The sequence below is a fragment of the Etheostoma cragini genome, chromosome 3 (assembly GCF_013103735.1).
Source record: "Etheostoma cragini isolate CJK2018 chromosome 3, CSU_Ecrag_1.0, whole genome shotgun sequence".
NCBI classification, from domain to species: Eukaryota; Metazoa; Chordata; class Actinopteri; order Perciformes; family Percidae; genus Etheostoma; species Etheostoma cragini.
Genome location: NC_048409.1, coordinates 23,842,687 through 23,866,332, shown reverse-complemented (window position 1 = coordinate 23,866,332; position 23,646 = coordinate 23,842,687). Strand labels below are relative to the sequence as shown.

The 23,646-nt window shown below is 38.8% G+C and overlaps 1 protein-coding gene across 7 annotated transcripts in view; it reads left to right on the top strand.

The window, feature by feature from the left end:
- LOC117941700 (chloride channel protein 2-like) overlaps positions 1-23,646 on the top strand; it is a 140,595-nt gene that overhangs the window by 80,480 nt on the left and 36,469 nt on the right. For all 7 annotated transcript variants that reach the window (XM_034866710.1, XM_034866709.1, XM_034866716.1 and 4 more), the window contains 9 exons: positions 1,681-1,759; positions 2,301-2,426; positions 3,336-3,420; positions 6,122-6,223; positions 9,395-9,479; positions 11,029-11,184; positions 19,405-19,474; positions 19,975-20,085; positions 22,670-22,883. In XM_034866710.1, coding sequence (XP_034722601.1) covers positions 1,681-1,759; positions 2,301-2,426; positions 3,336-3,420; positions 6,122-6,223; positions 9,395-9,479; positions 11,029-11,184; positions 19,405-19,474; positions 19,975-20,085; positions 22,670-22,883 — 1,028 coding nt within the window. The remainder of the gene's footprint in view (positions 1-1,680; positions 1,760-2,300; positions 2,427-3,335; positions 3,421-6,121; positions 6,224-9,394; positions 9,480-11,028; positions 11,185-19,404; positions 19,475-19,974; positions 20,086-22,669; positions 22,884-23,646) is intronic.

Here is a 23,646-nt window from a genome sequence, read left to right as displayed (position 1 = left end):
GTTAAACAGAAGGGATTTACATTTGGAAGAGGTGGAAATATCCCAGCCTACTGGCATTTAAAAAAAAATACATTCCAGATTAACAGGTTTTGCAGTGTAAAATGTATTTGTGATAGGTGTCTTCTTGACCACACAGCATTTATCCGGGACCATATTTCTGTGTTGTGTCTTTTGTCCTTTGACTGAACACTCAGTGGGTTAGCCTGGTTTTACAAACTTACAGATTAGAGCTCCTGATAAGCATACAGTACAGTACCAGCTCTCTCTCTCACACACACACACACACACACACACACACACACACACACACACACACACACACACACACACACACACACACACACACACACACAGTGTTTCCCCTACCATTGTTTTGGTAATGATCAGTGACCCCGCCCCCCACAATTTGCTTTTCATAGCTCACTTTAAAAGTTTAATTCATTTTAATGAATGTTATGGGCTGATTACAGTGCAAGTGTAATGTATGCGCAGCAGACTTTCCAACACTTTGCTTCCGCTATAATCAATGAAACTGGCTTTACGAGAGCAGAACGTCGTGGTGCGTTTGCTCTTCGGAGATCCACTCTACAAACGTAAAAATACTACATTTTTCTATTTATATTTTTTATGCAAGGCATGTGCAGCCCTTTTACACAGAAATGGATCATGAAGTGTCATTATTTTATTTCTTAGTATTATAATAATTGTATTATAATTTCTTGTTTCCCTCACCTGCATCCTCTCCTAAAAGCTAACAGGAAATATAATTTCACAGCGCTGTGCCAGCTCCTAAAAGCTGAAGAAACGACAACAATCCCAAAGCAAAAGCTCTGCCTCTCGCCTGTGACTCACACAATCCTACGATGTATGTGTGCGCGGCTGGTGCATAAAACTTATATTCCGTGGCACATACGCTCCGCTAACGGACCAGATATGATGCATGTTCAGTGTAGCCAAAGTCGCACAACCTTTCAACTGTTGCTTAATAGTTATGGGATGTGTAAATCAATATTGTTTTTGTTTACTTTAAAAAACATTTTGCACTTAACCACACAGTTAAGTGTTAGGACACCCTCATAAATAGTTGGTCACCACCACCCCTGGGAAAAAATCCTAGGGGAAACACTGCACTAACCTCTCTTTATCACTGCCATGCTGCTTGAAGGAAGCCAGTCTGATAGGAATGAAGGTAAGGCATGTAAAAAAAACAACTGAATTTTCCAGGTTGCACTGTGATCTTCTGCCCTGCATTCATGCAACTCAGTCATTTCCCTTCTTATTTTCCTGTCTGTCTTTCTGTGGTAACACTGCAACTCTTCATCTGATGGAAACTCATCATTAGTCTCTTTTACAGAGGAATGTGGATGGTCTTGGTACGGCCTGTGCAGGTTGAGATGCTATTTAAGTTTTTTTGGTGCATTGAACTACTTGAGTTCTTTATTTTTTGGAAGTTTAACAACTTCTTTGCTTCAACAGCCTTTTGAACATGATGAAATAGCTCTGTTCTGAACTGCCACTTGGTGTCAAAGTCAGTTTTGTCAGTGGGATGTAGTTATTGTATGTTCAATGTGTTATATTTTTCAGATTCTACCTTTTGATTTTTACTTTGAGCTAGTTACTCTGACTGAAGTGTGTGTGTGTGTGTGTATGTGTGTGTGTGTGTGTGTGTGTGTGTGTTAGAATGAGTCTAGAAACATTGAGATGCTGGCAGCGGCCTGTGCTGTGGGAGTTGGCTGCTGTTTTGCTGCCCCCATAGGCGGTGAGTCTTCAGAGAAAGATATACAGTAGCGTAAGTCTGGAACAAAATTCCCTGGAAGATTTTTAATATGTGCATCATAAATCAGGTGCACATTATATAATAACACAGAATGAGCTTTACGTCACTCAGTAGGAATATTGAAGTGAAGGAAATATCTCTGTCTGTACTTCTAATTTCATCCCATGTCACTATGACATGTCCAGCTGACCTGGAGAAAAGCAGCTGAAAGGAGTCTGTTGGTACATATCTGGTGTTGTCATGCAATTTTGGAATCATAAATAAATATTAAGCTCTAAATGAACATGTCAGAAATGTCTATTTTACTCATGAAGTTTCTGCATATTCATATTTAAAATGGCATATAAACGTACCTTGTACCTTGTAACACAATTATCACTACATAACACAAGTCTTTTTTCACTGTATTATTAACTATGCATGACCCAGGCATTTTGTGAGTACTTTATTGTGTAGGGTACACAATGGTCAAACTGTTACCAATCAATTTAAATGGTATGCAATGTTTTTGGTTGTGTTCCAGGTGTGTTGTTCAGTATTGAAGTAACATCGACGTTCTTTGCTGTGAGGAACTATTGGAGAGGTTTCTTTGCTGCTACCTTCAGTGCCTTCATCTTCAGAGTATTGGCTGTGTGGAACAGAGACGAAGGTAAAGCACACTTATGCTCAAAATACTGTATTATGATGGAAGTATATGGGAATGATTCAAAACACCTTTACAATCACAATATTAAAAGTTACTTGGGTTACTTACATGGATGGAACTCACAGCTTCATGATAAAAATAAGGATGATGAAAGCAAAACTCATTTGGCCGTCGGCCTTCATTTCGGCTGAACTGGCTCGGAGGGCGGGCAGTCAGACTCACTGACCTGTCTGATTGGTGGAGTTGTAGCCATCTGCTGTGCTGAGACGTATTAAGTCTCGCACACACGCAGAACATACTCTCAAGTCTGCACCGTTTTGGTGTGTTCCGTGGCACTTTTTTGACCAACTCGGGGGGGCAGTCAGTCCGACTTTTCTACCAAAAGTTAGCTGTCGCAATGGTGTGTCAGAGCCATTAGCTGCATGATAGATCCGACTGTCTACTATGAAAATGGCACATTGATCAGCAAAGGCCGAAGGCTCGTGGGCTGTTGTTATTAATAAAACCAGGAAACTGAGGATAGCTGTGGGTGGAAGCTCGCAGCAAAGATGGAGATTCGTTTTGACTACAGCTGAATACCAACTAGAAGCAGAAGTTCATACTTAAAGCCAATCGAATGTCTTAGCTCAGGTTTTTAGTGCCTTGATTTCCAGAGCCTTGTTATTCCAGGTTTTTGACAACATTTTCTCCAGCCCTCTGTTAACAACTCTGTTGTGGTCTGGCTATGTTAGGTTAGGACCTACACAATGAAGGGAACCTTTTGTTTACTTTGTCTGCTGTAACATTAGGTTAGTACATTGCTGATTGCAAGAGCCCAAACATTGTCTTGGACCTTGTCTCATAATTTGGATGATTTTTTTGGCAATGGTCTGTTCTTCTTTCTGATTCTTGCTGTACTTTTTCTTTCTCCAGAGACCATCACAGCCCTTTTTAAAACCAGTTTCCGGCTAGACTTTCCGTTTGACCTCCAGGAGCTTCCTGCTTTTGCTGTCATTGGGTGAGTCTTGACTGCTGATTGGTCAATTTCTGATTCCACAAATGCATACTTTATGGGCACGGGAATATATTTCAAAACCAAAAAAGAAGGGTGAGATTTAAATTAAAAACTATCGAAGATTTTTAACCAATAATTTACAATGTGTAAGAGCTTCATAAATACTTGCTTACGGGCGCCTGGATATTTCGACTTGTGGAGCGTAGGCGGCTCAGTCCTTGCTGCAGCGGCTCCAAGTCCAAATCTAACCTGCGTTCCTTTGCTGCATGTCATTCCCCCTCTCTCTCCCCCTTCATGCCTCAGCTGTCCAATCGAAAAAAGGACAAAAATGGCAAAAACAAATCTTAGAAAAAAAAACTTGCTTATTAGAATGTGGTAAAAAAAATTGTTACCACACACTGGTAGTTAAAAACACAGGGTTGGTTTGCTATAAAGTCAACGGAAACTTCAAACAAATTCAAACTGTTTTGGTTCTGACAGGTACTCCAATTTTTATATTGACTGCAGCAGAGCTTCAGATATTATTCAAGAGCTGCACTCATTTGTAGCTTTTGAAGGTATTACTTCAGCGTAGCCTGCGTGAGTCACCTAACATACATAATTCAGATGGCAACTGTTGCCAGAGCATTGAGGGATGTCTTATTTCATCTTGCCTTAGCCTGAGGGCTCGTCCATGGCTGTGAATGAGACCAGGGCCTCCTGGAAAGAAGCTGGTGGAGGGAAGGGACGGGCTGCTCTCTCTCCATCTCTCACTCTCTCTCAGATGAAATTATATGCCTGTGTTACTGCGCAGACTGCGCAAGAGAAGAAAATTCCTCCCTTCTTCTCTTGTCTTTTGTTCTTCTTTTGCCAATTTGGTTACAGCCACTCCTGAATAAGTGACTTGTATACCAGTCCCTCCAGGATTTTGCTGCCTGTTTTTGAGATTGTTGTGGCCCAAAACTCTGATTTTGCGACATCGTTTCAAGCAATTGCAATAAAAGTTGCGACATCTTACCTACATTGTTAATTATTTCCTACTCTGGCCCGGCTGGGACACACATTCAAACGGTTTGATAAAGTAGTTATTGGATTTTAAGTTATCATTGCACCTACAATAAAAAGTGCAGCTGTCCTCAAATTAGGCGATTTTTCCTGCATCTACTGTGTGTTTGTGTGTATGTGTGTGTGCGCACGCCAGTCGCAGGTGGACCTGAATACTAGCCCCACCCCCTGCAGAGAGCTGACAGGATTGAAAAAGCAGCAATTTTCAGCGACTTTAGAGTGAAAAAATCGCTACAGCATACATTGATGTTTGAATGTATATATTCTATTTTTTTGTTGGTAATGTGAGATGTTTGTGTCACACATGTCTCGTCTTCATATCAGAAACAAGGAAATTAATTTGCCAACATTTGAGTGTTACGTCAACCCACTTGATCAGTGGCTCTCAGAGTGGCCTGATCTATTGATTGGTTGGCGTCATGGGGAACTCCGGTTATTGGTCAAATTTCGGTAAAGTTGCGGTGATTGATCAAAAGAAAGGGTGAAATACACCCTGATTTCTGCAAATACGTGCAATTGTATGTGTCAATACATATATCTATAAAAAAATCATAACTTCTGAAGCCCATCCACTGACAGTATTATTGTAACTAATTAATCGCGAGGCTTAAAAAAGCATTGACCATAAAGTTGCTCTGTGGACAAAGCTATGTACACATTCTGTTTTTCCTCACCAAAACACAATGCATGTGTCCTTGAAGTGTGACCTCAAGGACTAAAAACTACTAAAAACAATCATCAATTACAGCCCGAATATTTATTTTGATCTGGTTTATTGCACTACACCCTGTTGTTCTCATTGTCTGCACCAGTGTGGGTGAGACACCTTTATCTGACTATACCCCAGCCTTGCTTGACTTCAAACTGTTCAGCACCCTAACCCTGATTCTTATCTTTCCTATAACCCAAAAAGGGTTTGGTACATTTGGACCTTTTAAGGCTACTATAACTATAAGGAACACAGAAAATGCACATATACAGTGTTTTTCTTAGCTGCAAACTGGGGGTAAAGACTCCCTTATCATCCTGTTCATTATTTATTCAGAGGTATTTGACGGAATTAATAATGCAGCAAGATAAATTCATAAGCATTAGGTTGTCTGCATAGCTGTCTGAGTCTATTCTTTCTCCCCTACCTTTATGTTCTTTCTCTCCCTCTTACAGTCATAGAGGACTCCCACTGAGCTTTCAAATGCATGCTTATGTAAACCTCTTCTTCTGCTTTGACTCACCCACACATCCCCATTTGACTGGATGCTCGCCATCGCATCTACTGTAAAAAAGATTCAGTTGCATTACAATTGCACCTGGTATTCATCTCCAGTGGAGACTCATTACGTTTACATACAAAATAGTTTTGAATCAGCACAAATGCACTGGGGAAATCTTACTGTATGGAAGTGGTTTGAGAGAGAAAAATGTTAAATACTGATTATTTGGTTTGTTTAAGCATTGACTCATTCATTTCATCCAGTTTCAATTTGATAACCTAGAATGCATTTTTACTAAAAGAAAAATGCCTCTAAATCTCGTGTGTGTGTGTGTGTGTGTGTGTGTGTGTGTGTGTGTGTGTGTGTGTGTGTGTGTGTGTGTGTGTGTGTGTGTGTGTGTGTGTGTGTGTGTGCATGCGCGCACATGAGTGTGTATTCTCTGTCTGTAGTATTGCCAATGGATTTGGTGGTGCTTTGTTTGTCTACCTGAACCGACTGATTGTCCAGTTCATGAGAAAACAGAAGGCCATCAACAGATTCCTCATGAAAAAGTAAGTCTAACCACTTGTGGAAAGTAACTAAGTACATTTACTCAGGTGCAGTAGTTACTGATTTTACTCCACTACATTTACCCATGGGGTCTTAAATTTTACTTTGAAAAGCATTGAATTCCTTTTCTCAAAATTAGGCTTTAGAAGTATTTAATTGAATTTACTGTACAAAGGTCTTAGTTTTTTGTCCTTTTGTAGGATTAAATAAATACAGTCAAATGAATAAAATGTGTTGTGTGTATGGTTGCATGATTACGGCCAAAATGATAATCACAATTATTTTGATCATTATTGAGATCACGATTAAATATCACAATTATTTGTTCATTTTAACCAAAACTAATTTTATTATCACATAGGCTATTTATAACTGCTTTCACATCCATATTATCTTTCAATCCTTTTATGTTGAAGTTGTATGTTGTATGCCCGTTATCTACTGGACAAAAAATAACGGGTATTTTGGTACCTCATTACAGACGTTAGAGGCAACAGAAACATCGGTGCATGTCACTCTCGTGAACACTATTAACACGTTAAACCTTAGGTAATGTCAACGTTGGCTACAGTAGTAACTGGATTAACAAGGCTAAAATTTAAACAAAAAAAAGTGTTGTCGTGTGACTGTATTTCACTGTAGAGGATTCCAACAGTGGGACGTTCAGCAGTCTGCCGCTATAGCTACCAGACTAGCTTTTTGCCTTGGTTGCACTGGTGCGCCTAACTTTTTTATTTATTTAGGTGCACTAGCACAAAATTTAGGTGCAACCAAATCTTTCCTTGCATTGCCGTTAACACCGCAATTTCAAGGTCATCTTTTTATCATGCTCCATGTTTATATTACGTAAATGATTTTTAACAAGAATAACGTGTAGGTAAATAATTTTATTTTTAGTCGAACCACAATTATAATGTTTTTTTTTTTTTTTATTGTTTAAAGAGCTTCACTGAGCTGCAAAACTAACACATTAAAGAAAAATAGAATGTGCTTGTGTTTAAAAGTGCGTCCCTGAACTGAGACCTGACATTTCATGGATCAAAGTCTTAAAGCTTGTTGTCACATGCCCCTCACATGTAACACATGCAATTTTTCCTTCTTCCCTTTTGGCTTTGACTAAACCAGCTTGCCACACTCCCTGGCATCACATCCTCCAAACTCTTTTAGTGCTAAAGGTTCAGTTTTAAGTCAAAAGCCACTTTTCACAGGCTCTGTTTTTAAAACAGATTAGGATGAAAATAAAATGCACAGACAGGGTTTCCTTGCATGTTTGATAATATACAGCTGCAACACATGTAAATGAAAATGATCTGAAATAAATAGCCTCCTTCACTTGTTTTCAACAACAATAACAGACTGATTAAACGAGAAGGGGAGAGAAGATGAGTGAAATGGACTGAAGCGTATGCTACTCACAGAGTGATGGCTGACTCATCCAGTACAGGTCGAATGGCGGGTCAGCGGAGTTACCCACGTAAAATGTCTGTTTCGTTACTGCGCTGCATGGGTCATATCTCTGGCCCAGGTCCAGCAGGCTCCATCTCACACGCTATTACTCAACATCCTGAAGTCAGGTGCATTCAATAACTTCTTCTGTGTTTTTCGCCGTGGCGGCCGCAATAGCAGAGATTTACCAGCGGAAACCCTGGCACAAATACAGGTTTGCCTCTCATGCTTAACAGTATACAGCCGTATTAATAACAATTAAAACTGTGGACCAATGTCAGAAGTGTGGACCGGCGCTGTTGCCGCTGTGTCATTCCATGTTGCTGGGAGCCGTGTGTGAGTGAAAGGGGGCCGGGCTGCGAAGAGGAAAGATCCAAACCCAGGCACGGCTATACAGAACAAATGGGTCATGTAAGGCATGTAAAAAAACAGTGACTCATTTAAATGATTGCTTGATCACGCAAATTTGATTGTAGGAAGCCAAAATCATAGTTGTGATTAAAATTGTATTAATTGTGCAGCCCTGTTTGTGTGTAACGTTACAATTTACTCCGTTTTGTGCATGGGTTGGTGGGACTTGGATTAGACTACAGTACATGGAGTGTTTAAATCAGTGAATTGCCTGTGTAGTGTTCGCAAGCTCTTGTGCGAATTAGTCAGTTGTCTGGAAAGATGGTTCCTTTGTTTGTGACAGCTGAATCTAAAATAAAAGTGGGTTAGGCTTACTCCAGGCATTGGTAAAACAGGCACCACAGCAACTGCTAGCAATATCGGATACACAAAATGCGGCCAAGGGAGCAGAGCTCTGAAGACTGTATGCGCTTGTCGCTATTGACACTCATTCCCGCCCAGCGAGAGTGGATTGTTGCACTTTCTGATCCTAATTTACTGCATTCATTATATTTTGCCTGATTAGCTTCAGTTCAAATAAGCTTTTGTGACCCAAACATTCTGTGAGGCCATGGAGAGGGCCTTATGTTATTAGTCTACACACACACTCACACACACACACACACACACACACACACACAGTCAGTCACAGAATTCCTCTAGCTGGAAAACGTCAGAAAATTATCTCCCTTTTAAGGCTCCACTTGTCAGAGGTCCAATGCAAAAGACAAGTGTGTACAGTAAAGGGTGTTTCCAAGCACTGGAGAGAACATCAATTTCCATAATTAATTTTTCTGAGAGGACATTTGCTGAAACTTACAGAACATAGAGTATTGGACATCAGGGGGCCATGCAGCATTATTTTTGTAAAGGCCACCCGAAATGTCCTCACAACCAAAAATGTCCTCACCAAAACGGTTTTCAATACTTATGCTTCTCAAGTAACATTGTTAGCAATACTAACACACACAACCACACGCACACTCACATACACACACACAACAAACCTATTCTCTTTTAAATATGAGTGTGACAATTATGATAACATGTTTCATTCAATTCCACTAATTGGTAAATAATTTATTTTAGGGCTTAAAATCCATGCTGATTATCATTTTATCTTTCATAGTTTTGACGGTATGGCCGTGAAGTTGGTTTTACATTTCATTCTTGTAGTATTAAAATGGTCTTTAAAAATTTTTGAATTTAACCTGGAGAACCCTGATTGTATCCTGGTTTACTTGGAGTTGCTTTTTAGTTTAGGATTTTCATACTTAACCATAATATATTATATTTATTCTATTTTGTTTCATTTTTGTTTCTTTTCCCCCTCACAGACGTCTGCTGTATCCAGCGCTGGTCACTTTACTTATTTCTACACTAACATTTCCCCCAGGCTTTGGACAATTTATGGCTGGCAAGGTAGGTTCTACACACCCACTCAGCACATACTATTTTGTTTTCACACACTGCACTGTAGCCATAACTGTAATACAAAATAATTTGGAAGGAAGCCTGTGGCAGTACAGGCCTTTAGACCTAATCCATCAGCCATGTACCAAAACAAAATGGCTCAAACTCTGAATTCAACACAAAAAATTTACTCATCTAACCTTTAACGACTTGAAAACATGATTTAGATTCCCTACATAATAAAATGTTTTGGTTGTGGTCTTTATGCAACTTTATAGAGCAGCTGTGTAATCAAAGGATTTTAGATAATTATATTGTTTCATAACAGACTGATTACCATTCATGTCTGAGATTGTTTTCAACATTTTCACAAAACATGTTAAAATGTGCTTCTGTGTGTTTGTGTGTATTGCCTGTGTACACAGGAGATGCGAATGAGCTCCTAAAAGTGTGTGTTTGCGTCTGTTCTCTCCAATTTCACCCCTTCATCTGTCTAATTATTCATTATTAGAATTAGAAAAGCAAACTTATGGCACACACATCCTCAGGCACACACTCATACACTTACACTCACAAACTTACCATTTGTCAGTTTTGGTTTCTCATGGGCGGGTAAGTCAGGCTTCTAAAGCTCTAAATCTGACCCACTCTCCTTAAACCCCTTCTCCAAGGAGCACACTTAACATTCTGTATCTTTAATCCCTCTGTCTTGCTCTCATACTCCAGTTATCATTTCTCTGGCTATGGGTGACATTATCACCACCAGTGTCTCCAGCTGTCCCAGCGTTTAAAAACAGCGACAGATAAATTTGTCCTCCATCACTCTCTGCCTGCTATCTTCAGTGAAGTGTTTTAAGACACTTTCAGCACATCATCTACCAAGTCTGTCATGCAATACGTTTTTGAAGCATTTTTATTCTCAAGTTCCATCAGATGCATATGTTCTGATGAGATTTACGTTCAGAATAAGTTGAACATCCTACATCACCAAGTCCCGTTTCAGAGTAGCAAAAACTAAATGCATATCAACAGGCAGTCACAAGCACAGAACAGAAAAGAATGGGACATGTTTAACGCAAGCTTCCTGGATAGAGAGGAGTACAGGGTCTACTAACATTTTGCAGCATCTAACCGATAGTTAATACAACAGTATTTGGACACAAATTTGAGGTAATGGTGTGATTAGGCAGCTCTAATGCCTGCTGTTACACAGTATTTTACAAAAGCCTTTTGCAAAACTCTTAAAACAAAATGCCACGGAAAGTTATTGTACTTATTATATATATTAAATTATAAGTGAAGGGAACATAAAATACACTTTTGAAAGGTTCCACCTTCTCCTCACCCTGGAAATTACGCCCTTCGCCAAAGTGATTGTAAATCGTAAAATACTCTAACAGTTCTCAGGGTCAAGGTCACATTTAACAAATCAATAGGTCGCAAGTAATTGTATGTAAATTCTTTAGTAAAATAAGAAAAAGGAAAAAAAAAATCTGCAAAACAGTCCACACTTGTTTGCATACTGTACATTGATGATATCCCTTCCTGTGGCCTTTAGCTGACCCAGAAGGAGTCTCTGGTGACATTACTGGACAACCGGACGTGGGCGAAACAGGGCATTGCTGAGGAATTCGACTACATCGGACACTCTGAAGCATGGAAACACCCACAGGTCAACGTCTTCGTCACCCTGGTCCTCTTTATTGTCATGAAGGTAGGAGAAAAAACTATGAATAAATTGGGGATTTTTAGTAGATATTTAGGGTAAATTATGTCAGTTAATGCATTCAAAATGCTCTCCTTTATCTCATTGTGAAAATAAATGTGTTGCTCAGCCTGACAATTACCTTTAAACCTCATCTTCCCCCTGGTTACTTTACTTCTTTTTTTTTTCGACCCCTCCACATTTTATAAAATCAACCCTTCTTTCACCTCATTAACGTACTGCAGAAGGTGTGCTAGTACAGTTTTTGAAATCCACACAGTATGCTGCCAATGGCTAAAGTAGCATTAAAGATAAAGCAAGGTCATAGCCAGAGAGGGAATTGAACAGGAAAGTATTTTAAATGGGAGGGTTTTGCCCTTTTAATTCAATACTGGACCTGGGATAATGGGAAAGTATTGGAATCGAGCCCATCTCCTCTTGTCACTAGCAAAGAACGAAGGGAGAACGTGTTAAAACGAAAGCTGGAAAGAGGCCCATCTCCCCCTCACTGTGTTAAAAAGTCATGTTCCCAGGGGCCCATTTTCAAATTTTGGTCCACTTTGATTCTATATCGCTGTGTGACGGAGCTAAAGCGATCCATGTAAAATAAAAATACAAAAATATAGGAACAGAGCATAACTTCATACCTAAATAAAAAAGCTCCGGTTTCAAAGTTATGTAAGAACAGAACTATCCGTTCTCTTATTTGTGTGTTTGTGTGTTTGTGTGTGTGTGTGTGTGTGTGTGTGTGTGTGCGCGCGTGCCCCAATCCCATTTTCCTTCTGTCCTTTAGCAAAATGGTCTGATGGTCATTCCTCTCAGTGTGACAACAAACCTTTGTGTGCGTGTTTGCATTTCCTGTGCATGTATAGGCTAACCAAAGCACATGCAGCTCATCCTATATGCAACGTAGAGGTGAGATGTGTTTTAGAGAAAACACACACATATACACGCTATATAACTAACTTTAATCACCCACCTGTACAAATCTCATCATGCTGTTCTCAGCATCTATCCGTGCGCATGCACTGACTCGCATCCTTTCTCTCCAACACATGCGCGCACACACACACACGCACACACACACACACACACACACACACATATAGACCTTCACACAGGCTGTAATGGCTCTGTCTAATTACAGCCTTTGGTTTTCCTGGATTCAGCCTGGTGATTTTCAAAGGGAAGATTGCTCTCTCACTCTCCTTCATGATAATGAATGGTTCTTTAATTTGGCATGGCAGCCATCTTGTCTAGTTGCTCCTTTACATGCCAAAACTTCAGCTTTCCAGCAGCTAAACTTTTGAAAGTGAAGGTGCATCAGGAGGTCAATGTTCGCAGGTCAGCAAATGAAGCTGCTATAAATACAGTAAGTATATGTTTTGATAAAGAACAAAAGAGGGAACAGATCTAAGTGAAAAGCCTGAAATGTTGCTCGTTGTAAAGTGCACTGCACCTGTTGACATGCAGACTAATTTGGCATGTTGTGTAGTTAAATACTATTTTTAGTGTGTGCAATTATGCACATCAACAGCTACTCAGTGAAGAATGTGTTTATTAATACAGGTGTGTTTCTGTGTGTGTCCTACAGCCTGAATAAGTACTCCTAGTGTGTGCCTGTGTGTGTGTGAGAGAGAGAGAGAGAGAGAAAGTGTGTGTGTGTGTGTGTGTGTGTGTGTGTGTGTGTGTGTGTGTGAGAGAGTGACCGAGAGCTGGCGGGACTGTAGTTGGAGTGGCAATAGAAGAAGGGCCCTTGAGGGTCCCCTGAGGCCCCCAGGTGATAGACTGTCCTCTGAATGTGAAACACACACACACACATAGAGGGCTCCCAGATGACTTACAAATTAAATTGACTATAAATGTCCTGAATAATGCGTCACAACTGGTACCCTTGACCAGAGCACCCTTCCCTTCTCCCTTATACCTCACCTATGCGTTCCTGTTTTTGTTTTCTCTTTTGCTCTTCTTTTTTGCCTCTTTTTCATATGTTAAACAAAAATAAAGAGGCAAGCAGTGCAGTATACTGTAGGTGTTAAACTGTCCTGCACATGGTTTGACTGAGTTTTGCAAGACTAATGCTCACATACTTGTAAATGGAAGTCACTAATAGATTACTTTTTTGTGCCTACTGAACATTTGAAAAACCCCTGTGTTAAGTGATACTCGTCATTCTATAGCTACAGCAGTAAGCTAGCATTACTTTTCAAAGCCAAGGAACATTTCATACTTTTGCGGGGTTACATGCTACTTTCAAGAAAACTGTTATACTTTTCCACTGTGTAGAAGCCAGTCCTATGCTACTTTACCAGAATGTAGGCTACGCTAGCGGCTCTTTTCTACTCTACAAGCGATCCAATTGCCATAAAAAGTGTTTTTTCCTCATTCTAAAAGCATTGTAATGTTTCCCTGAAAACAAACTGTTTGAAAACAGAGACCATAAAGCATAAATCTATCATCCGTCTTGCTTTTCCAAGTATGTACAGTAAGCTGAAAAGCTAGGCAGGATTTTGTTGGAATACAGTCTACATTTTCAATTTATTTCTTTTGTACTTAAAACATGTGGAAATTTTTTTAGGTGAGGATGCTGTGTTTTCACCAGTAACAGCTTTAGCATTATGATTTTACCATGATATGTATGTAGCCATGAAAAGCAAATTTTGACCCATTTCTAGAATTCTCTTCTTAAAACCAGTCTGCTGGAAAAGGTTTTTAACAAACTAATGGACTTAACGTTAGCTTAGCTACCTTTTTACAGATGATGGAATAAGGACAGGGGTCACTTGAACTGGAAAAATCGACAGTCGTTACTTGAAAATGAAAAATGGACATTTAAAAAAACACATTATCATTCATTAAAAATATTCTAACAACCTATATTCTCCACTGAGAGCCATGATAAGTAAGAAATTGAATTAAACACAGGATAAAACATGTTCACGAGTCTTTCAGTAAAATCTAATGAAATTCAACTTAAGGATTTCCCATAGCTATTCAGTGTAAAAGTGATCAATTATATGATAAAAGTCCACTTGATCTAACCCTGCTGTATCTATTGGTTATCTGTTTGCTTCAATGAAAGGTCAACACCCACCTGAAGTAAACCTGCAGCTCTAGATATACTACTATGTTTCCTCCTTAAGTGTTAGAGTAGGAACAAGGATTGTAGGTAAGTAGTACAATAGCTCATGTTTTGCAATGTTACAATTCTAACCTCAAGTCTACAGCCCTTCAGGAATTGCGATAAAGATACATTTATTCACCTGAACAAATTGTACAGAAATATCACAATGCCAAGGTTATGTTGCATCATTCCCTATGGTCTTTCACCAAGTCTTAATCAGTTCCCTGTTTGGTAGCATACAGTTTAGTAGTTCAAGAAAAGTACAGCTGCCTGGCGATCAGCTTTAACCCTAATTTTCCACTTAGTTTTTGTATTGACCCTACAACGGCCCAGATCAGGGGTAAATTGGCGTTAGAGCACTTTATGTAAACCGTTAAAAGACGCAGGCCTGAGAGGATTGGCAATGCCTCGCAGATATCTAGCAGGCTAAATATATGGACCTGTTGGGGAGCTACAGCCAATGGGAGTGCAAGACACGGTTTCAGGGGAAACCTGGGGAAGGGATCACCTCATGGATGGTATTACTTCATGTTCTGTGTCTCATCTGGGATTACTCCTGGTTTAAGATCTTGTAGTGTTTTAACCCATATTGCGACTTTGAAAGTCATGTACTGTGCATTTAGCTTAAGCTGGCGTTGACATCCTCTGTTATAACACCTTACAGTCTAAGATCACCTGTAATTAAATGTATTCTGTTTTTATCACCTTGACTTAACCACGTTCCATGTAAGTCATGGATTACTTTGCTTTATTCAGACTTTTTGCATGCTGTAAGTCAAACCATTACTTATTTGCTTCTGCCACACAGTACAGTTCTGCCTTGACAGAGTTGACAGCTCTTACTGTATTCCCTCATTGCTGGGTTTTTATTTATTCAGTTCATTGATCCCCAGTGGGAAAACTACAATTTACACCCTGCTTGTTAGTAATCACTACACACAAGCCTGAAATACACATACATGCTCAGGACCTATTCATGCACAAATGGAGAGATATCAGAGTAAGTGGACTGCCAGTGCTGGACCAGCGCCCTAAGCTGTTGGGGGGGGGGGGGGGGGGGGGGGGGGGGTATGGTGCTTTGCTCAAGGGCATCTGGCAGTGCCCAGGAGGTGAAGTGTCATCTCTCCAGCTCCACGAATACTACTGACACAAAATGTTAATTAAATGAATAATAAGACCTCTGTAATATCAACTTCTGAAATCTGAGTCACATGTATTAACCGAATTTTCTTCTAAAATAATTTAGCCCTAAAGCAGCTCTATAACTTATAAGTCTCATTAAATCCACCATCAAAATTGATGTGGTTCATTACAAAATGTTTAATTGGATTTTAATGTAGAAGGTTTTTACTTCTTTCATTTGTTTTTTAAGCACCTCCAGGATTTTTAACCAACAACCCATTCAAGTCTTGGCTGGCGTTTCTTGCCTGAAGGCTTCTGCTTCCTCTGATGGTTTATCAAAGTCCCCTTTCAGTCTGAGGTCAGAGATCATCATATAATTTGATGGTCATGCACTACCCCAGTCAGATGTTCACATAGATTGTTCAATAGATCCAACTTTAATGATTCCTCCGGGGGAAAGTGAGTCGTAGCTGCTTCAAAGAATTGGATATAGCAATAGCTACTGTAGGAGGACATCAGTAGTAACATGGCAACAAAAAAGAAAATATAGAAATGTGTCCTGAAATGCTAATGTCTCGTTAAACTCTCAATTATACGGCCATATCATGTCAGTAAAAAGTGTTCAAGGAATCAGACATCAAAACCATCCACCTAATGATATCCTTGAATAGTAAATGTGTTGCAGACTTTGGCTTAAAGTTCTTGTTTACTCTTGGAGGGGTTTGAGCAGGACAAGTTTATAACCATTAAGTTATACATTGAATCATGCTGATTTTGTTTGGTAGGTAGGGACAGGTGTATAAGTCTGTTGTTTTAGTTTTGATCACTGATTGGTTCTGCTTCTCAACTAAGTCAATGGTTGCAGCAGTGGCTGTGTCACACCAGCCTGGTCCTATGAGACTCCCATATATTGTTTTACTGAAGCAAAATGAAAATTGAGCGGAAGTAGGTAGGGGGGCGGAGACAGGCTAGTGACACACAGCTTGGTCAGGCAATTAATGTACTACAATGTACTACAAAAATCAAGACTCACAGATATGATGTGGATAGTTTTAGATTTATTGTGAGCAAATAAAGGAATATACATCCGCTTAGAACTAGTGTTAATTATTTCAACAATCTTAGTTTCAGTCATATTTTTTCAACCTCCCTTTTCATTTTTAACAGTGTTTTGTTGACTTAAAAAATGGACAATTTTAGTCATATCTTTCATCTAGGAAAGCTATTTTTTGGTCTTATCTTGAAAACCATAGACAGTTTAGTTTTGTCTTAAAAAATCTTGAACAGTTTATTTTTGTCTTTGAAAAAAACACTGACAGTTTCGTCTTTAAAACGCACATTTTTGGTATTCTCTTAGTCTCATTTTAGTCAGTATCAAGTGAGGATTTTAGTCAAATTACAGAAAACTGCGTTCAAATAAAATGTCATCCCATTATTTTAGGCTAAAAGAACTACTACTGAAAATTAGCTACAAAATGACTAAGAAGTTGAATAAGAATGCAGCTTTGTAGATGGAGTGTCTGGTCTGAAGTTATTTATTGAAGAAATACCTCCAGACTTAAAACATTTTTATAATTTGCATCTAACCTGACTCTGTAATGACTTTTCATTGTGAATGAGACATAAAACATTTGGCTTAACATATAATGCATTACTATACATTTGTGACCAGTTATTTGTTTTTAGAGTACAATTCTCTAAAACAAATTTCTTCATTGAAATTTTTTTGTTTGCAACCAATTTGATCATGTTTGCTGTATTTCTACAAAAAATTATATAATTAAGCAATTCTGTTTTAACAACCCTAAAAAAATTGTTTGGGGACATGTTTATGATGTACTTTATGATCGTTACTACACACGTATGATCTACTGCACTGTAAAGTCTTTAGTAAACACTGCAGTTGACAGCTGGTTTCAGTACTCTGGGTTTCACAGCTGATTGTAAATTTACAACTGGTTTAAATTGCATTGTTCTCCACTTAGTGTGGGATGATCTGTACCACAGACACACACACACACACTCCTCAGAGTTCATGGCCTCTAAAATAAAGTTAAGCCTATGTTATGAGTTCCTAGATCCTTTTATACTTTTTTTTTATAGCTTTCTAGCTTACTTTGTTTGTTTTACTGGCTGAGTGAAAAGAAAGAAAAAGAGAGGAAGAGATAGAAGAGGAAGGAAAATCCAATAGAATAATTCTTAAAAGAATTATTCCCTTGACTATTTTTTCGTGAGGCTCATTTTGTGTAATCAACTCGTGTGTCTGTTACTCTCTAGCGCCTGGCAGCTCTGAGTTCTGATTTTTGTCACTGAGTTGGTGTCATGATGTGAGCGTGGGTGTGTGTGAACACCTACGCACATATGTGTGTACATGCAGTGTGGGTTGTGATAACGGCGGCAGTGTAGGGTTACAGAAGGAGATCCATTACTTCACCATGGCAGCCAGCCTTAATTACAGCTAACTATAGATGGAGCAGAGGGAGCGGTAAGAGAGGGAGAGAACAGGAGGTATGCAGAGACACAGCAATGAGTGTAATTAAAAAGTCTATTTGAAACCATGAGATTTAATGGCTTGTATGATATTGTATATACTTTTTATTGTGTGCATGTAAGCGTGTGCGTGTGATCTTGTTTAACTAGTGGGGTCCAAAAACCATGAGTCCTGTATACTTGTGGGGTCCCAACCGCTTTGTGGGGCCAAAATGCTGGACCCCACAAGTTTAAAGGGCTGTTTGAGGGTTAAGACTTGGTTTAGGACTAGGGTTAGGATTAGGTTATGGTCAGGGTGAGGGTAAGGGTTAAGGTTAGGCATTTATTTGTGATGGTTAGGGTAAGGGGCTAGGGTATGTATTATGTCAATGACGGGTCCCAACATATATAGTCCCACAAACCTGTGTGTGCGTGCGTTTCAGCTTATTGTATATGTTAAAAGAATAGTTCAACATTTTAGGGTTACATTTTCTTGGAGAGTTTGATGAGAACAACAATACCACTCTCAACCATGAGACTGGTATTGATTTTCTCATCAAACTCTCAGCAAGAAATCAAATAAGTGTATTTCCCTAAATGTGCATCTGCTCCTTTAAATTGTAACAACTCCTGAAAATCTTGTTTTCGCTGACCTCCAGTGGTTTAATATTCTCACCTTGCTGCAAAAGCAAAGACAAAAGCACTAGATTTAAAAGACTTTAGAAGCACATCAGTGTAGGAATGACCATCACTAAATTACCTCAGCGAAAGCAATGGCAAACAGAAAGGGTTTCAAAGTCTTCAGATTGAGCTTGAGGCTCTAAAAATTAGCTTAGTCAGTGTTGTCTCCCATCTCCCAGTGTCAAGGATATACTAATGGATCAAATATTTACTGTAGAATTGATCAGTACACTGGCTGTGCAGTTTAAACAGAATTTTAATGCGACGTCTAATCTCACATCTAAAACGAGTCCACACCCGTATGTGTGAAGGTTGTTTTTGATTATTATAGTTTTAATACAGTCTAATCAAATAGTGCAGCTTTTCCTTCCACAAAGATAAGCATGCCAGCCTTTAAATAGTTATATCTGTGGAACTTATATGGAAGCTTAAATAATTTAGGTAAACACACGCACGCACACACACAAACTCACACGCACACACAAACACCTGAAGATAATGCTCACACACCGTCAGTGGTGACATTTCCCTTTTTATTTGTCTTTCCTAATTAGCAGTCTCTCCCGCTTCTTTTGCACAGTGTCGGCCAATCGGAAGAGCCCGCTCATTACCCAGGGTTCATTTCAGGGTCTTTGTCAAAAGAAGAGTGAAAGTGACAGCTTAATCTAACCTCAGCAATAAGCTCCGCATGGTCGCCTCCTCACTGCTGGTAGAGGATTCAGCTTGGCTATCATCTAGGGGCACACAGGATGGAACTCTGAAGCTAATTGAAATGCCACCCTGGTTTTTTTATGTCTTGTCTTTCTTTATCTCCCTCTTTTTTTCTCTCTCAGTTCTGGATGTCTGCCCTGGCCACCACCATTCCAGTGCCCTGCGGAGCCTTCATGCCAGTATTTGTCATTGGTAATAAGCTACTAGCCCTGCATGCGTGACTGACTGTATTTGTGTGTTTGTTAGAGAAGTGAAGGTAGTTCTTGCTAAGAGTTGCATGAGAAGATTGATGCAACTATAAAATATGAGCTTATAATCTTTTTACCCTAAATCATCAAACTATTTCTTTTACTGAAGAGGAGTGATAGAATGTACTATTCATATAACATGGGAACTGTAATATTCTTAAATGTTGATATTTTATTTTTTTATTGATACTATTCCTGCTATTGAACTATTTCATCATCACTCTGCAGTGTTATTCCTTTAAAAATAGTTTTTAGCTACAAACATCTAGCTAGTTGGTGTAAGAAATAGCAGAGACACAAGTCATTTAAGTCATCGATTTAAGTGGAACTATAAACCTAACCAATGCAATATATACTATACATAGAATACAAAACGATTAGTTATTGTTCCCAGCATTAAGCCCAGTAATGATTGTAGTCTCTGTGTCTTTGTGCATGTTTCAGGGGCAGCTTTTGGTCGTCTGGTTGGAGAAAGCATGGCAGCCTGGTTTCCAGATGGCATTAACACAGATGGCACCATCTACCCCATAGTGCCAGGAGGCTACGCTGTCGTGGGTACGTTAAACAGACAATCATGGCACCTATTACTCTCTACATTCTCACTTTCTTACACTTATGAGTACTTTCTGATGTTTTTCTTTTACTTTTTTTTCAAAAAAGCCATTTTCAGTTTTTTCTCTAACTTATAAAAACCATTTTGTCAGATTCAAATCATTAATATTGGGGGTTATCGCAGTTTTGGGACTGGCACAAAATATTTCTCACTTATTACCACCTCGATTGCTTTTAAAATGATTCAGTCTTTTCAAGATGGTAACTGTGCACACACTTTTATCTCCTTCTCATTACCTTAAAATTACCATAAAAATAAATCAAGATAAATATTCCCTACAGCCCAATGCCTCAATGTACAGCTTCAGGTTAAGACTCCAAAGGGACCATGATTAAACAGACGGCGAGAATTAAACTCCCTTCACAAGACAACTGGACACTGGACAAGACTTTAAAAAAAAGAAATTAAATGAAAATGGGCTGCAAAACAGCTCAGACACCAGCTGATTGATAAAGCAACAAACTTTTACATCTCTTAGTGCTGTTGGCAAGTGTTCATGTCCCACTTAAAAGTTTTTGGAGTTGAAAATTTAACTTTTCTGCTTAGGAAATAGTAATTTTAACTATGTCATTACTTTGTGTTTCTGTAAGTTACAAGTAAGAGTCTCAGCCTTGTTTCATCTCGGTTTGATTCAACTGTATTAGATAAAACATTTCAATATGATGCACTTGATTTATTTAACAAATAAATTTGAAAATATGAGTTTGATACTAGGATTTTACAGTGAAGCAACTGCAAGAAATGTTTAATTTACTTAACAGTTGCTTGATAATGCCAAACTAAAATGTAGATGTCCAATACAGGACTGATAGCAACTCTTTAATTTAGTTTTTTTGTGGAAACTTTAATTAAACTCAAATTGTACAACCAAAATGGGTAATTTATTTTATTTTTATTTTCTTTAGTTTTGCATGTGTTTTACTTAAACCCATAACAACCCATGAACAAGTATAGAGAATAGAGTTGACAAATAAACGTGTCAGTTGCTGGTTCTGGTGCACTAACTTTTGGAGACTCTGTTTCTTAATGAACTTAAACATTTCTTTGGCATTCACCTACTGCTACATTTCGTGATACTTATTGGTAACACAGCCTATACGCTGACACTGCTATCTCTGCAAAAAGCTATTATTGGTTGATCTATCAGACTGGCCCATTCATTTTAAGTCTAAAGAAAGAGAAGCATCAATGGTTAATTAAGGGGTACTCACAAGCAGGTTAACGTAGATCAGATAAGATTCTGGTTTTATAACAGGTGGAACATGCAAAGATTCACACTGGGCTACTGTTCTTATTCTTTACTTATATGAACAAAAACACTTCATCTTGATGTTTTTGGACTGTGACAGAAAAGAATTGTTATTTAATTGCAAATAAAATAACCACGCCACTTTCATTCCTAATAAAGTTAAGTGTCTAATAAGATGCAGTGTTGTGAGTCCTTCCATTGTGCTACTTGTTGACAGCCATGCTGATTATGTCACTGCTTCAGGTTGGTGATGGCTGTTTTTCTGAGCTGATGTTGTGGTGCACTGTGGCTGATGACTCAGCCTTACACAAGTCTTTTTTTTCATCTTACAGCGGTGCTTGCGTTAATGACTAAATGTTAGGATGGGCAGAGGGAACAGTAGCATTTACGCGAGGAGGATAGGCAGACAAACACAGGCTTAATTAAGTTACAGGAAAGAACAATGAAACCAGCTATTGTAGACTCCCTCAACTTCCATCTGTTTCTTTCCGCTCTCCTCTTTCTTTTCACATTATTGTAATGCTTTCAGGCTCTACTATTTTTTTTTAATCTCATTTATTGGATTGGACTCAATCCATTTTGCTCTGTTTAGCAGTGAAGGATCCTTTTGCCCTATGCTGCTCTGTCTGTCGTGAGGCAGCTTTTATGTTGCTCTGTTTACACCTCTTTATTGGGGGGGGAAATATTGAGGTTTCCTTTTTTATTGAACTATCCAAAAAATCGATTTTCGCCTTATGGCGTATAAGGGAATATTTTGGGGAGAGATATATGAATTTGGTGTGTTGCACTGAGAGTAGATACATGAGAGTCCTGGGTCTGGTCCACAAAATTTATAACAGAAGGAAGACGACTTGAAGAATCTTTGAGTATATAGATTTCCGAAGTTGAAGTGTGGTTTTGGGGATTGGCTCTGTAAATCTGTACAGATTTATAGAAATATTGGTAATGTGTACTCTTCTTTGTTACTAGCATAACTAAACTGTATGACAATCTATACAGACGATGAAACAGTAACCCATGATTAGGATGGTAATTTTGATATGTTAATAGATTTTTATGCTTTTCTAGGAGAGTTAAGGTATGTTAGATTCTGTATGACATTTATTAACCTATTGGTGATCTTTCCAATGTCCGTGGTGGATCTTACATCTGCCTCTGAGAGACACAATTCATATATTCCATAATAGTAATACATCATAATGCAATTTATTTTCAATCTGAGACATAATGTGTTTTGGCTCTTTCGCTCATCTGACTGTGCTCCTCCCCACCCAAAGGTGCTGCAGCCTTGTCAGGTGCGGTCACCCACACGGTTTCCACTGCAGTCATCGTGTTTGAGCTGACTGGCCAGATTTCCCACATCCTGCCGGTGATGATAGCAGTGATCCTGGCCAACGCCGTGGCACAGTCCCTGCAGCCCTCTCTCTATGACTCAATCATCAGGATCAAGAAGCTGCCCTACCTCCCAGAGCTGGGCTGGGGACACCATGAGTACGTACAGTGAAACACGCCGGAGAGACACAAGCACACCCTTATCATCACAAATAGCATTTCATCACATTTATCATGTTTCAGAATTGAAAACTAGATGGTTGTCAATATTAATACTGCAAATGTTGATCATTAAACATAGTACAGCTAATAATTGCCAAACTAAATTTCATAGGATGTGCAAACAAGAGAAAAAGTAAATTCACAAAATGTATGATGACCAAGACATGATAACTTTTGAAACTAATGGAAAATCATCAAAGAATGTTTATTGCCATTGTTTATTTGCTCTGAAGGTTTTTTTATTTCATTGTGGAAATTTATTTAGTCACCTAATGGCTTACTGTATACATGTTGTTAGTCTTATGGTAGGTAAAGTTGAGTGCACAGTGAGTCTTAATATTGCTTTTGATGTAGGGGTTTGAACTCCAAATAGCAAACCTTTGTGCTTTCAGAGTAGATCTGGAATCACTGAGGCTTTTGCTTTACAAAAAAACAAACAAGGGTGGAGGTGCCTGGCTCAATGGTTCACCATTACATGGCTTTTAATTGCTTTCGCACTTATTATTAATTTATACCAACCACACAATACTGAAGGGGATTACCAGCTGCTTCATGTCCTCTGAGCTCAGTGAAACCACACAGAAGCACTTTTCATTTAATTGTTTGGAAACAATTATTGTTATGGATGTTGGCAAATCATTAGGTGAAGATAATAGTTTGGATGCATCATCCACAAATTGGGAGTAATGAGAAAAAATTT